This window comes from Euleptes europaea, chromosome 5, assembly GCF_029931775.1.
Source record: "Euleptes europaea isolate rEulEur1 chromosome 5, rEulEur1.hap1, whole genome shotgun sequence".
Taxonomy (NCBI): Eukaryota; Metazoa; Chordata; class Lepidosauria; order Squamata; family Sphaerodactylidae; genus Euleptes; species Euleptes europaea.
In genome coordinates this window covers 48,232,567-48,246,782 of record NC_079316.1, presented here as the reverse complement: position 1 = coordinate 48,246,782, position 14,216 = coordinate 48,232,567, and the positions used below count along the sequence as shown (strand labels likewise).

The 14,216-nt window shown below is 41.5% G+C and overlaps 1 protein-coding gene across 1 annotated transcript in view; it reads left to right on the top strand.

Annotated features, from left to right (window-relative positions):
* VPS8 (VPS8 subunit of CORVET complex) overlaps positions 1-6,356 on the top strand; it is a 93,165-nt gene extending 86,809 nt beyond the window's left edge. Inside the window, exons 44-45 of the mRNA XM_056849263.1 lie at positions 5,453-5,533; positions 6,146-6,356. Coding sequence (XP_056705241.1) covers positions 5,453-5,533; positions 6,146-6,295 — 231 coding nt within the window. The 3' untranslated portion in view covers positions 6,296-6,356. The remainder of the gene's footprint in view (positions 1-5,452; positions 5,534-6,145) is intronic.
* The last annotated feature ends 7,860 nt before the right edge of the window (positions 6,357-14,216 follow it).

Sequence of the window (14,216 nt, the reverse complement as noted above, 5' to 3'; positions counted from 1 at the left end):
GCTGCTGTTTCGATGCTGATTTGCGTCGGAGGCAAATTTTGGTTATTCACTGCAGATCCGTGTTTTCCCCCACTGAGCAAAATAAGCCGGGTTAAAAGAGAGGCAATCCAAACCACTTCTGAGCCGTACTTTCCAGTAGAAGAGCGTTTTGTTGCTCGGATGCCCATGAAAAAATGTTTGCTTCGCTCCCCGGGACGTCTCCTTTCTCCTCCCCCAAGAACGGTGATTGGCTGGGGGAGTTGCCACTCTAACAGCATCGCACCAGCAGGAGGGAGACCCAAAGCAGACTGGCTGCCCCTCTTCAGAAGGGTGATGGGGGTTTTGGCTTGGATTTGCCGCTCTCAGGAAACCCCCCCCAACACACACACACACATAGGATCGCACCGGCTGGAGGGAGACCCAGAGCAGACTGGCTGCCCCTCTTCAGAAGGGTGATGGGAGTTTTGGCTTGGATTTGCCGCTCTCAGGATGCCCCCCCCCAAAACACACACACACAGGATCATGGGAAGAGTGGGCGGGATTAGGCGGATTTGGAGCAGTGAGTCATGAGCGGCAGCAGACGTAAGCAGCGCAGAGAAGTGCGCTGTTTCTCCCGTGAAAAATTGAAAATGCCTCGAGATGGGGGGAGAATCTGCACTGCCATGAAAAAGCTATTTAAATCGGTTTATTGTTTGCTCCGATTCGAAACCGAAGCAAAATCCACCGTGAAAAATACCCCTATGTGCTTGTGATAAGGGAATTTCTGTAAGCAGTTTACTTAGAGCTACTAAATGCTGCCAATATGGCTTGATTAATTAGCCTAACTTTCTATGTATTTTCCAATTTTGGGAGGGGGATCTTAATTTGTATTCACTACACATGTTAAGCGAGGTCTATGTTAAACCTACTTATAGCATCTGAATTGGAAGCAGCTGCAGTTTCTACAGGTGCAGTTTACTGCAAATGACAATATTCCTGACAATAGTACTAAATTTGTGGGGAATTTGGCAAGTTCTCTCTCTCTCTCTCTCTCTCTCTCTCTCTCTCTCCCTCCCTCTCTCTCTCTCTCTCTCTCTCTCTCTCCCTCCCCCCCCCCTAATTTAAGCAATATATTTCTGAACAAAAAATGCCTTCCTTATAAGGAGCCTTTGGAGAGTTTGCCAGATTTAGTTGAAGTAGAATCTTGTCAGAGCAGTGAAGGATGTTTTCCTGAGTATAAGTTCCAGGCCCTTCATCAGTCACAGTTTCTACCATTTATCTGCAGTTTAGTTGAATAACATAGTGTTTTGCAACATGGGAATTGAGATTGCTGCAGGGTAAAATAAGTCTATTTACCTTTCCAATGCTGGCTTGGAACCGATCAGAGTATATATAGGCATCAAACTGTCAGGGCAAGTAGAATAAAGGAATGTTCACCTTCTCTGCTGAAAGCAAAACAAAACAGTTAAATTCAAGAAGGGTAGTCTGTCTGTAGCAGGAGAAAAGAGCAAGAACCCAGTAGCACCTTAAAGATGAACAATATTTCTGGCAGGGTATGAGCTTTTGTGAGTCACAGCTCACTTCTTCAGCTACTTACTTCAGATGTTTTCAAGTTATATTAGCTAGGCCAGTGATGGCAAACCTTTTAGAGACCGAGTGCCCAAACTGCAACCCAAAACCCACTTATTTATCGCCAAGTGCCAATGCGGCAATTTAACCTGAATACTGAGGTTTTAGTTTAGAAAAAACAACTCATACATTCACATTTTTTGCCTTAAAAGAAAAACACAGTAACAGAGCTTTCAATGATACAAACAACTTTTTATTGAAAAGTAAAAGTTTGCATTTGGCATGCATCTCTCCAGGACTCGTCCTCTGCTCAGCCTGAACCTCCTCAAGAAGTGCTTGAAACTGTCGACAATTCAGAGCATGAGCCATGATGTAATTCATCATTTTTGTGACATCTTTGAGGACATCGTCAAATTTTTTGAACAATTAATGTGATTTTTGCTGTTGTGTGCATGCTGATAATTTGTCTAACCTTGGCTCATACTTTGTAAGTTTGAGAGCAACACATGCAGCACTCAGGTCATCTGTTAGCCTGTTTCTGGTGTCAGATTTGATATAATTCAAAGCTGAAAACAGCTGCTCACAAGCATAAGATGATCCAAACAAAGTAAGGAAAGCAATCCCAAGTGCTTTCATTGACTTAAACTTATTTGGCAGAGAATTCCACACTTTAAGGATTTCAGTTTCAGAACTAACTATTCTGTTCTTTGTCATCCCTTCTTTCTTCTCAAGTGTTTCACACAGGTCATAGAATTTATTTTTCCAGATAGAGCTTTCTTGAAATTCTATTAGCTCCATTTCCAGATTTTCTAAATCTAACCAGTGTAGGCAGGAAAGATCAAGTTCTTCAAATTTGGCTTTATCTGGAGAAGTAAGAAAACACAGGGTTGTCTCCATCTTACGGAACTGTAAAAATCTGTTACTAAAATTCACCTTTGCAGCTGCTACAATGCTAGAAAATTCCTTGTAGATTTCCTGATGGTTTGTAGGATTATCTGCAAATGTTGTAGAATTTTCTAAATGCATTTTTAGATTTGGAAAATATTTCAGCCGCAGCTCAGCTGAGAGAGGGAGGGGCCCAGACACAGACCCGGGAGGCCATTGAAGGACGGGAGGCTCGGGAGGGGGCAGACGCTGCTGCCGTGCACCTGGCCCTCTCACGCAACCGCAGCGAGCCACTTACCCGTGCGTGCCCACAGAGAGGGCTATGCGTGCCGGAGTCGACACGCGTGCCATAGGTTCTCCAACACGGAGCTAGGCTGTCTTGGTATGTACATAGTTCAGATGTATTTTATGTTAATGGCAGATCGCTTCTGAGTAATAGGAATTCCTGTCATCTAATGCTGTAGATAACTTTACAAACAAATTCATGCTATACATTTGAGTCAAACCTTGTATTAAAAAGCATTTCACTCATTGCAAAAGAAAAATATTGCATAGGGGTTTTTTTTCCAGTTCCCAAAAATCTCCCAGTTCTTCTATCTGAAAAACTGGGGGGTGGGGGGTAGAGTCCTTTGGAGGGGGTGATATGTTTTTCCAGGTTTTTAAATATTTAGGAAAGCATCACACAATGGTCAGTGGAATCCCCCACTATATTTTTCATAACCATAGTGTAATTAAAAGCATTTTAGTAAGGAGACCTGGGTTCAAGTCCACAAACTACCATGAAGCTCTTCACTCCCTGACCTATCATACAAGGTTGTTAAGATACAATGAGGACAGGAGAGCCATGTATGCTGCTCCCAAGTTTCCTTGAGGAAGGGGGGCGCACTAGACTGTGATTTAATTTTGCATGAACATACAAACATTCTGTTTATTATGCACAGAATTGCAGATAGTTTATTTTGATTATAATATCAAGCTTTTCTGTAGCATTCAAAGCACTTCATATGTTATCTTATTGTAAGAACTGTAACAACCTTGTAAGGTTGGTCAGTATGATGCCCATATTGTAGATGGGTAACTGAGGTTGAGGCCCTGACCTGGATGGCCCAGGCTAGCCTGATCTCGTCAGATCTCAGAAGCTAAGCAGGGTCAGCCCTGGTTAGTATTTGTATGGGAGACCACCAAGGAATACCAGGGTTGCTGTGCAGAGGAAGGCACTGGCAAACCACCTCTGTTAGTCTCTTGCCATGAAAACCCCAAAAAAGGGGTCGCCATAAGTCGGCTGCAACTTGACGGCACTTTACACACACACACACACACAACTGAGTTTGAGAGAGTGAGTGTTTGCTGTCTTCCCACAGATGTGTGCCATAAACCTGTAATGTATATGTTTTGAATGCTAATGCTTTTGAAATCTCTCTCTAACAATGTGCAAGATTATGCCTCCAGACATGGAGCACCAATGCTGCATTTTCTTGTGGGGAGAAAAAGCAATGCACATCAAGCAATCCAAATCATTGACACTCCATCAGTTCACAGGATAAAGAACTTGTGCCTCCATCAGCTCATGTACCAAAGAAACCGGATTTCAAATTCAGAATAGTAGTTTTCAGCATGTTGTACCACATCAACCATGTTTGCAAGTTATGAATCTTAAGTTGTTCTTCTTCTAAAGGTGTTTGTAGGATGACATGTGAAGGTGACTTCAGAGTCCCTTTCCTAAATAGTGTTTAAACCCAGTTTAATGTGATATGTAGAGGTATTGAGCAAGCTTTTGCTTGGATTACTAGTTATGAACTGACTAGCTTCTGATGTGTGAATCAAAAATTGCATTCTAATGTACACATGCAAGTTGGGGAACTTATGCTCAGTACAGTTGGGGCACTTATACAGTGGCACAAACATCAGATTTGCTAAAAGATTCCCTACAGCACCGAATAAAAAGCTTTCCTTTACTTAAAGGGGAAAGTGCCCTGCAGCACTTGTTTCCATGACAACAGGAAAAATTGCCTGCAATATATCAGGTCATCAGCCCCAAGAACAATCTGATTGATAGTTACGTACAAGTGAAGAAACAGCAGAGGGGAGCAGTTATTTTACTCCCCCCCCCCATCTTTGGATGAGAACAAATTACCATTGTTCCCTTGTTGTCCTCTCCATTTCCCTGTGTGTGTGTGGCAGGCCTGTGAAGAGAGGGCACTAATCACAGAGCTTCAGTAGATTTGTAGCCATTATCTTCATTTCAGTAATCTGAAAACTTGCCTGCTTTTTAAAGTGTAACATAATATGCAGACATGCACAATCTCTCTCTCCCCTCCCTCCAGCAATATTATTTTACTGTAAATCTTTATAATGAAAAATATGAGAAATGGATGATGACATTAAAGATGAGAAGAGAAAGAACTGGTTGGCCACTGTGTGAGACAGGATGCTGGACCAAATAGACCACTGGTCTGATCCAACAGGGCTCTTTTTATGTTCTAAGCCCTCTAGCCAGAATCTAGAGTACAGTTCTCTATGGTGAAGCCGGGTCTACAACCTTGATGCATTCTTAGCACAGGTCCTTGCCTGGTTCAGTACTGGAAATATAAAACACTTAATATAAATAATAAAAACCAACTATAGTTCTGCTTGGAAAGAAGATTCTGTTTTCTATTTGACAAAGAGAGCTCTGACTCAAAAGCTTATACACCGAAAATCTTGTTGGGCTCTAAGGTGTTCCTGAACTTGAATCTAGCTGTTCTGCTTTCTGTTGTAACTTGGAGAGGCTTCCAGTTTTAGTATAAGTAGATCCTTTCCCTTTCCTTTTGGGTTAAAATATAGACCAAGGTGGACATCAGAAGGTGTCTACTCATAGTTATATATTTTTGTAGTTTGGTCCAGGGTCTGCATCAGAATATTAGTAGTTTCTTTCCACTAAATATATTTTTCTAGTCTTATTAATTTTAACTGCTACTTTAGCAAGTTTTAATAGGGGACTATAAAAGCCTTAGTTGATGAGCACTTTTTGTGCTGGTAACACTGAAATTTTGTTCCTTAGACCAGTTCAGAGTCCCTGTTGGATCCCCAGCAAGCTCAAGCTTTTGACCAGCTCTGTCGTCTGTATCGAGGAACCTCCAGGGTAACATAATTTTATGTCTTGCTTTTAACAGAGAAAAGCTGGGAGCAAGCTTTGGTTGTGTTCATCATATCAACAGCATTTAAAATACCACAAGCAGAGGATGTCACAACCTGTGGGAGAATGCACGTCCATTATAATTCTTGCAAATTTGTTTCAGCATTGCCAAGAAAATGATCCTTAGATGCACATTATTCAGTAAGAGTTGTTAAAAGAGGAGTGGGTAGAGTCATCATACCACCTCAGATCCTTTCACCCATATTTTCCTTCAGCATCTCATCTTTGAGGATCTGCCCTGTTAATGGCGGTGCTTTCCTTACACCAGAGGGAAAGTGCTATAGTTGTTAGAATGGATCCATCCCATAATTTGGAACTTTTGTAACCCTTGTGTCATCACCAGGATTGCTTCCAAGAATTAGGTTGCAGCCAGTGATGCATATCACCTTGTCTTAGCTGCTTGTACTATTCTGCATGTTTCCTTTAAGCAAATGGATTGTGTGCCTCTTTCAACAGATTAATGCTTGAAGTGCTTATATCACCTTGCTCATTTGTAGGTTCCCATGAGAACTGCATTAACTATAAAGTACCAAATAGTGTGTGTCTTTTATTTTGTAGCTGGCTCTTCTGACTGAACTCTCTCGAGATCGTGGTGGCGAAAAACATGGACACCTCCATGTCTCCCAGGGTGATGCTGCTCTGAACAGTGTCTTCCAGAATGAGACTTTCCAGCTTCACCTCACTCCTCCTCCCCTTCTGGATGAGTAATCTGTTTGCTAGCATTCCAGAGCAGTAGTAAAGAAATGTAAGAAGTACGTGACAGTACTTTGATACCACATCCCTATTGATGGAACTAATCCAGATCACTCTGTATGATACGGATTGGAACTTTGCATCTTTGTAACGGTCATCTCTTCCCCCCCCCCCTTGTGACTTGTTTAACAAAGCAGAAGGAATATCAAGAAATGTGTTTCGACCTTTGTTGTTGTTTTTCCCCCCAGTGGGCTTAGCTGTAAACTATAAACTGCTTTGTCAAGCCGATGCTGTTCATTACAGGAGCCAAACATAACAGTACTTGGGGCAGCTGCACTAAGTCTCAGGGACAGAGTATCTGAAGCTAGAGATTATTTAAACAATTGGAGCTTATTCTCTTAGAGAACAGAACAAAAGGGGGGGAAAGGAATGCCCAAATATGACATTTCTCAAACTTCCCAAATATCATGTTCAAATTTAGAACAACCAAGGGAAACTCCATAGTCAGAACTTCGCAGTGGCAGCTGGTTGAAGGCAGAGCCCAGTCTCCAAGGACACCCTATTTGCAAGAACTTCTGCAAAATTACTTTCTATAATGTTCCTCCCTTGAGTTCAGCCATCCTGGTAAATACTGGCCCCTTCTGCCGGGCTAAATGCAGATGCTTCTTCAGGAAAGCATTGCTCATTTGCATCACTAACCAGAAATTCTGCTAACAAAGCATATACTATTCAGCCAGCATGACGGAGGCAAATACTTGGTGCCAGCTTGTTGTGTGTGTTCTGAGGTCTGCACTAGTTGTGTGCCAGCATTTCCACAGATCTCTCACTGTTTCTAGAAGAGCAAAAGAAAACAGCACATTCATCATTATGATGGCTGCTGCTGAAGCGCTGAGATACATGGGAAGGACATCCTTGTTCATTGTCTCCCACCCCCCAACCCATCCTGTTTATCTATAATTAACTCTGTACTAAATTAAAAGAAAAAAATTCAAAGGGATATCAGTGCATTTTTGCCCTGTGCAGAACATCAGCAAGAGCTTGCTGTAAGAATGTGTTTTAGTGTGACTGAAGATGAATGCTTCCTGTTTCTGAACAGTAAAAGCACAAGCTTCCCAGAAGCATCCTAATGTCCTTAACATCTCAAAAGCTCCCAATTGGCAACTGTCCACTGCCTGTTGAGGAGGCTTCCTGTTTTTATGAAATCTGCCAAAAAAGAGAACAAGTAGAGCTTCGGGGCTATATCAAGGCCAACAGTTTTTCACATGATTTGCTACAGTGACTTGCATGTCAATGTGCATCATATTCCCTGATCTCTTATCATTTAGCACTCCTTTTCATTGTGAGCAGTCTGGCCATTGAGACTCTTCCCCCAACCCTGACACAGTCTGAACTGTTCACCTGTTATTTGTAGTAGTAACTAAACCTGGCAACTTGCTGTCCTGGAACACAAGTTCACATGCTCAGCCCAGCATCCAGCTCCCTTTCTGCTAAGTGCATATGATTTGGTACTTGTTTTTCCTCAAATTCAGCATTACTGTAACGGGAGTGTAGCAGGGGAAAATTCCAAAAGCTTGATTCTGTGTTCCCTGTATTAAGCAAATCAACGTAAAAGACAAAAATATCCCCAGCTCGTGATTTTACAATTCTTGGCACCCACTCTTAAGCAATTTGCTTTACTGTTTGATTTTCAGTGAACATGTAAATAGTTTCATTTCTTTCCATATGGATGTGTATTTCAGAACTTTACATGCAATCTTAAGCAGAGTTATGCCGTTCTAAATTCATTGACTTCAACAGGCTTACAAGGTTATAGCTCTGTTTAGGATTGCATTGTTAATCTCCTTAAATGGTTTAATTGCTCCAGTCTCCCCCCCCCATTCTGTGTTTTCAGAATTACATCATGAACAAGGCACCTATTCTCACAGAACCACTCTCATGTAAAAATCTGTGGAGGGCTGTAAGTTGTGGCTGTAAATTAATCCTCATTCTAGACTACAGGTATATTTTTTAATTGGACAGAGAACTACACACACCCAACTTTATTTCAAATATTTTTGTCCACTCTGTCTATATGTCTTAAGGCTGGGTTTTGGACTGGGACTTAGAAACTGATTTTTGTGGTCCCGTCCTCTTCGCTTACATCTCTCCAACTTAAATGTTTCTGATTGCAGCGTGAACACAAATTCCTGTAATCATACTACAAATATATCTTTTTTTTCCTGTACCAAAATCGCAAGTATAAATATGTATGAACAGAACCCATCTGCAGTTTTTGCACTGTTTGGATTGATCTCTTTTAGATCTGCCTCAGGTTTTATTGCATTTAGTATGGATGATCAAGGTCACTGGCTCCCAAGTTACCACTGATTTTTCCCCCCAGTAAGGAAATACCTTTTAATAATGTGGCAGTGCAGAGATGAATCAAAAGGTGCTCCATGCTATCACATGATTTGCTACAAGTGGGGCCTACAATAGAGAATTTTATTCACTGTTTCAGTCAGCCAAGCATTCACACCAAAGCTGCTGCACTGCAGGTAGCTGCCAAGGGCTATCGAATATGTAGTTCCTATTTGGGGATTGTGCAGCATAGCTGTTAGCAAATAGTGGCTTCCTTCCTCCCCTGAGGAGCACAAGCCAATCCTTCAGTTGCTAACTTTGAGGCCAAAGGAGTATAAAGGATGTGCCTTCTACTTGCTGGCAAGCTACTTTAGGGAATGGAGGTTGAGATGCTGGTCCACTTTGCTTGCTTCTCCAAGTGCCCTTCAAGAAAGCTAGCTGTTGACCAAGAATGCAGAGGTTTTGTGCACGTTTTACGTTTTCCTTTAAATAATGGTAGATTAAATTAATTTATGCCCATTATGGAGTGTGTGTGTAAGAGTGCATGAGCATGAGATGAAGGGGTGCATGTGTGTGCGTGAGAGATGATAATGAAGTAGTTTTTTCTTATTCAACCTTGGAAAAGGAAACCCAGGAAGAAGGGATGGAGGGACTGGGCAAGAGGACAGGATTAGGTATGAGGAAGGAGTTGGACTGTGGAGGCAGCCTTGGCTGTAGGACAGGTTAGGGAGCAGGAGCTAGCAAGGAGCAGAGACTCATTGGGTGTAAGATAAGGAGGATCATGGGAATGAATAGGATATAAAATGCTCTTCCAGAGTCCTTTGTAATTTAGTGGTGGAGGGAGTTCTTGAGACAAGTGGTGAGTTTCTCTAGGCTTCTCACATTCCTCCTATGTTATCCCTTATGAATAGTAAGGTCTCCCAACCTCTTCTAGCAATCAGTTGTCTTCGACTTTCTTAAATAATATTTGTGAGATACAGTGACAAATGTATTCCTAACAAAACAAAACCTGCCAAGGAACTCGTAGAAGGGAGAGGGAGCTAGCATGCCTTTCTGCTTAACACTGACAAGGGAACTATGATTATATAGGACAGGCTGCTTCGAACATGTCTTTATTAGTTGGAAAAACCAAATGTTAACATTCATCTTTGTTTAATGTGTATCATTCTATTTTTTATAAAAATCAGAATAATAAGCAAAGAACTCATCTGTGAGTGTCTTATTCCATTACAGAGAGGAAGAAGAAAAAGATAAAAATAACTTCACAAAGCTGACCAAGGTCTTTTGATAATTGCCATGTTGGAGCAAGGTCCCTTCATATTTAGGCTAAGGGAATGCTGTATGCTAATACACAGTTTAGATTAGGGAATCTGACTAGGAAGAGTTCCAACAGTTTTTAGATTAAGAAAATAAATGTAAGGGTGGTAGCACAATACCCTTTTAGTAGTTCTGTATAGCCCTGACCTGGATGGCCCAGGCTAGTCTGATCTCGTCAGATCAGAAGCTAAGCAGGGTCAGCCCTGGTTAGTATTTGGCTGGGAGACCACCAAGGAATACCAGGGTTGCTATGCAGAAGGCGGCACCGACAAACCACCTGTTAGTCTCTTGCCATGAAAACCCCAAAAAGGGGTCGCCATAAGTCGGCTGTGACTTGACAGCACTTTACACACACACACACATTATGGTTCTGCATTAGAAACTCAGGACCACCTTTCCCTGCAGCAGAGAGAGCATCACAATCCTACTGGCCCCTTTAGCTAACTTTGATAGGAGCCAGTCACAAGTTAGATTTTTCAGTCCCCCTTCAAAGTGCAAGTAGAATTATCTTGGTCAACTGAAGAGATAGAGGAAGAGCTCTGAAGGACTTCAGAAAACAGGGACAGAGCTGAGATCTCAAAACTTGCAGCAGATAATTCAGGAGGTGGAAGGTGCCCGAGAGCTGTAGACTAGGGAGGGCTGAATAGCTGTGGAGAGACCTTAGGGCCCCAGCAGCCTGACTGCAGCCAGTCTCAAGGCAGACCATGAAGGGAGCTGCTATGCTGAAGTCCTGGGAAGGGGAGATTCCCTCACACACATCAGAATGCTGGCAGAAAAGGCCTCAGAAGATTGAATTAACACAGAATAAGAACAAACTTCCAAAGACAGTTCTCCTGTACCCAGTTCTACATTTTTCTATTGTTCTTTTACTTGAGAAGCAAACACCTAAGGCCTAACTATGCTGATCAGCCTTGAGTAACCTGACATAGAGTCATTAATATTTGTTTATGCCTAAAGCAGTGAGACTCAGTGGCTTGGGAGACACATGTGGCTTTTCTGAGCACTGCCCCCCCAAAGTTGGCACCTGCCTTGTGATTCAGGAATGGGGTCAAGGCCGTTGCCTGATGAAGGTTTCTGGTTGGCAGGTACCATGAAACAGCTGCTGCCAGAGCTATGGTAAGTTGCAAGCCTCCCTGAACTGCAGGCGTCATGCCAGTGGAAGCAAATGCGGCTGTTTTGGTTTATGGTAATTGTGAATGTGGCTGTCTTTGTCCCATGGAGTGAGTACCACTGGCCTAGAGGCTACAGGCCATAAAGTTCTTATTCAGATGACTGATAGTTTATAAGAAACAATGATTTCTACTGACAAAGGTCAATTAAGCATCATCAGTCAAAATACGTCATGAAAAACCATTAGGTTGCTGAAGCAGCGGCTGGCCAGTACTCCCATGGTACAATCTTATTCTCAAAGTGGTGGCCTAGCCGCTCCCAATGATGCGTGCTTTCTAACCACCATGTCTTCCAATCTGTGTTCTTCCCCCCACCCCCAGCTTTTTTTGTTTTGTTGCAAAACTCCAGCCATGCAGAAGAAACAAGTATGTACAGGAGAGCATACAGAAAGGGAAATATTCTCACCTAGTCTGTGAGCAGAGGACAAAGTGGTTAAAGGGAGAAAAAAAATGTTATAAGAAAGGCCAAGAAGTTCCAGAACTTCCTATGCAAGAATTGTAATCAGCTAATAATGAAACAAGTTGTCCCCTTTTAGCCATTTAAAATAAGTAATGTTTACTTCCTTTCCAAAGACAGACCCAGGCATTGTATAGCAAAACTGCAAGGGTTTTTTCTTCTTGTACTAGCACAGTTGTGTGGAAAAGAAATCTGTTTACTCTGTGCTTGTGCAAAAGCAGTCTTCACGTTTATTATTTTGTGAGAAATATACATGAAACAGTAGGGTACCACAGAGGGTACTGAGACTCAGTGTCTTACACAGTTTCTGTGCTAAGTCATCTAACCAAATCTTGCCACAGCTTACCCAGAAAGTTGCAGAGAAGCCAGGTTCTACAGGACTTTGCCCCTTGTGCTTAAGACTTTTAAACAGAGCAAATTTAAGATATTAACATGGTATGCAGCTATTGCTAATTGTTAACAGTATATTTCATAAAGTGTGTCCCATAGAAGTCTGTACTGAATTTTTCCCAGCCCTGTTCCTCAGTGCAGAATATATTGGGCTAATCCTAGTTTTGGTTCGATTGTAGCTGCTAGCCAACTGAGCAGAGTCAATTTCTTGATTCTTCAGCGTAACAGAAAATACTAAGGCGTGCTCTTGGAAACTGCCCTGGTTTCTGCCCCCAAGTGTAATTTGAAATTATTTCTAAAGTCCCTTTTGCTATTGCCAGAGCTAGAAAACCTGACTCCCTTCACATGCAAGAGGAGAACCAATTGCAAACTAATACAGTCAGAGCATAAAATGAAGTTCAAATCCCCAGGTACAAGAGTGTCACACAGTCATATTGTATGCATTGCCTTCCCATTATGAAATCATAAGAATGCTTAACAGTACAACATCTGAGAAAGAACTTTAATGTAAAAAACAGTACCAATTTTAAAGAAATTGTCACGAACCAGAGTTAAAACGTCAACAGGATGGCCTGAGTCTCCAGAAGAATAAATTATAATACCTGTAGTGAGGCCAGAAGAAAATTCCTTAGCTCATTGCTAAGAAATCCATTTTAATATAATTCTTCAGAATGATAAATATTTCCTTTTTCTTCTCAGGGAATTTTAAAAAATATTTAAAGTAGAGTATTAGTTTATATAGTAATTCATAACACATTGTAATCTAAATGCTTTCTAAAAGATGCCTATGACTGAGTGTAAGAAAAATTAGTAATGTGTTAGGACAGTGCCGAAGAGCAGCATTCTACATTACAGCATAAGATAATCTAGTACTGAGAGCTACAACTGTACATATTTATATGTCCTCATTTTCATCAAGTCTCATGGAAAATGAACTATTTTAAAAGGGCTGTATTTACTATTAGAAGCCCTAGCGTTACAAGGAAACATGCTAGTTTAAAAGAAAATCTCATACAAAGCTGAATCATAAAACTCGCAATGAGTTTGTCATGGCATACTTTTAGGGGAAGAGCTTGTGTCATTCATTGGCACATGACTGGCAAACTGTACTTCAGTTTTCCAAGACAAATCGTATCACTTAAAGGGCACCAAGTGTACACTGAATAGCAGGGAATCACTCCCTGAAGGGTGAACCTGACTGTGTACGACTAAGATTGAGGCACAAATACACCAGGGGGTTTAGAAGACTTTTCTGACCACAGTATATTTTTCATCTGTTCTACATCTGTTAATGAGACGAAATTGCTAAAGAGGGACCTGGTGCAGGAAGGAAAAGGTTATACCAATTAGCTACTTCCTTTTCAAGTGCTCTTTGATTAAATGCTTCCGCAACTAGAATGACAGTGCCAACCTTTCTTTTAGCTGGCCACATTTATGAGAATGAACCTTCGAAGTCTTTGGGTTCACATGCTCTCCTCTCCCCCATCAAACAGAGCTTAGAAACCAAAAGATTCCAGGTATGCTATAAACTCTTTGTCCTTATGTCCTAACCGCAAACTGTCACTTGTGTCTTGCCTACACACCAGGATTACTTTATCTCTGTTCATATGTTATATGAATGCAATATACACTTTATTTTGCTTTGTACTTGCATTAATTCTTATGTTACAGTAAATCCCCATAACCTGAATGCATGATTTAACCCCCACATTTATATCCAGGTGTTGGTCCCCAATTTTATTTTTAAAGTGTATGTGCACTGGCTCTTTCTTACAAACAGATATACACATGTACCTGCAGGATGTATGCATGTTTGCTGTACCATGAACAGGGCTCAGAGGGTTAGGCTAAAGTGACAAACTATGGTTTATTGCAAATCCAGACGTTTTCCATTTCTGAGCTGTGCACAAAGCCCTAGGCTTGTTCTTGTAATGATAAAAACCATATCTGAATGTTGCTCGATGTAACCTGGTCCATTGGCAGTGTTAACAACTCTCTCTGCATAGGATTTTAGCAAGTGTATCCGTCATTTTCTTGCACTGGAAATAGAGTTCTGATTAGCAAGGTGCATTGTGCTTATTAGGGAAACACCATGCTTTGCTCTACAGCTGCCCAATAAAGGATGGTATACATAGGTAATTTAGAAAGGGGTGACCCAATGGCAGAGCCTGGGACAAGAAAAGCATGGCAAACCAATAATGTCAATAAAGAAGACCTTTTGGTGAAGTCAGCTCTGCTTCCCAAGTATATGGCTTGACCTACTGGT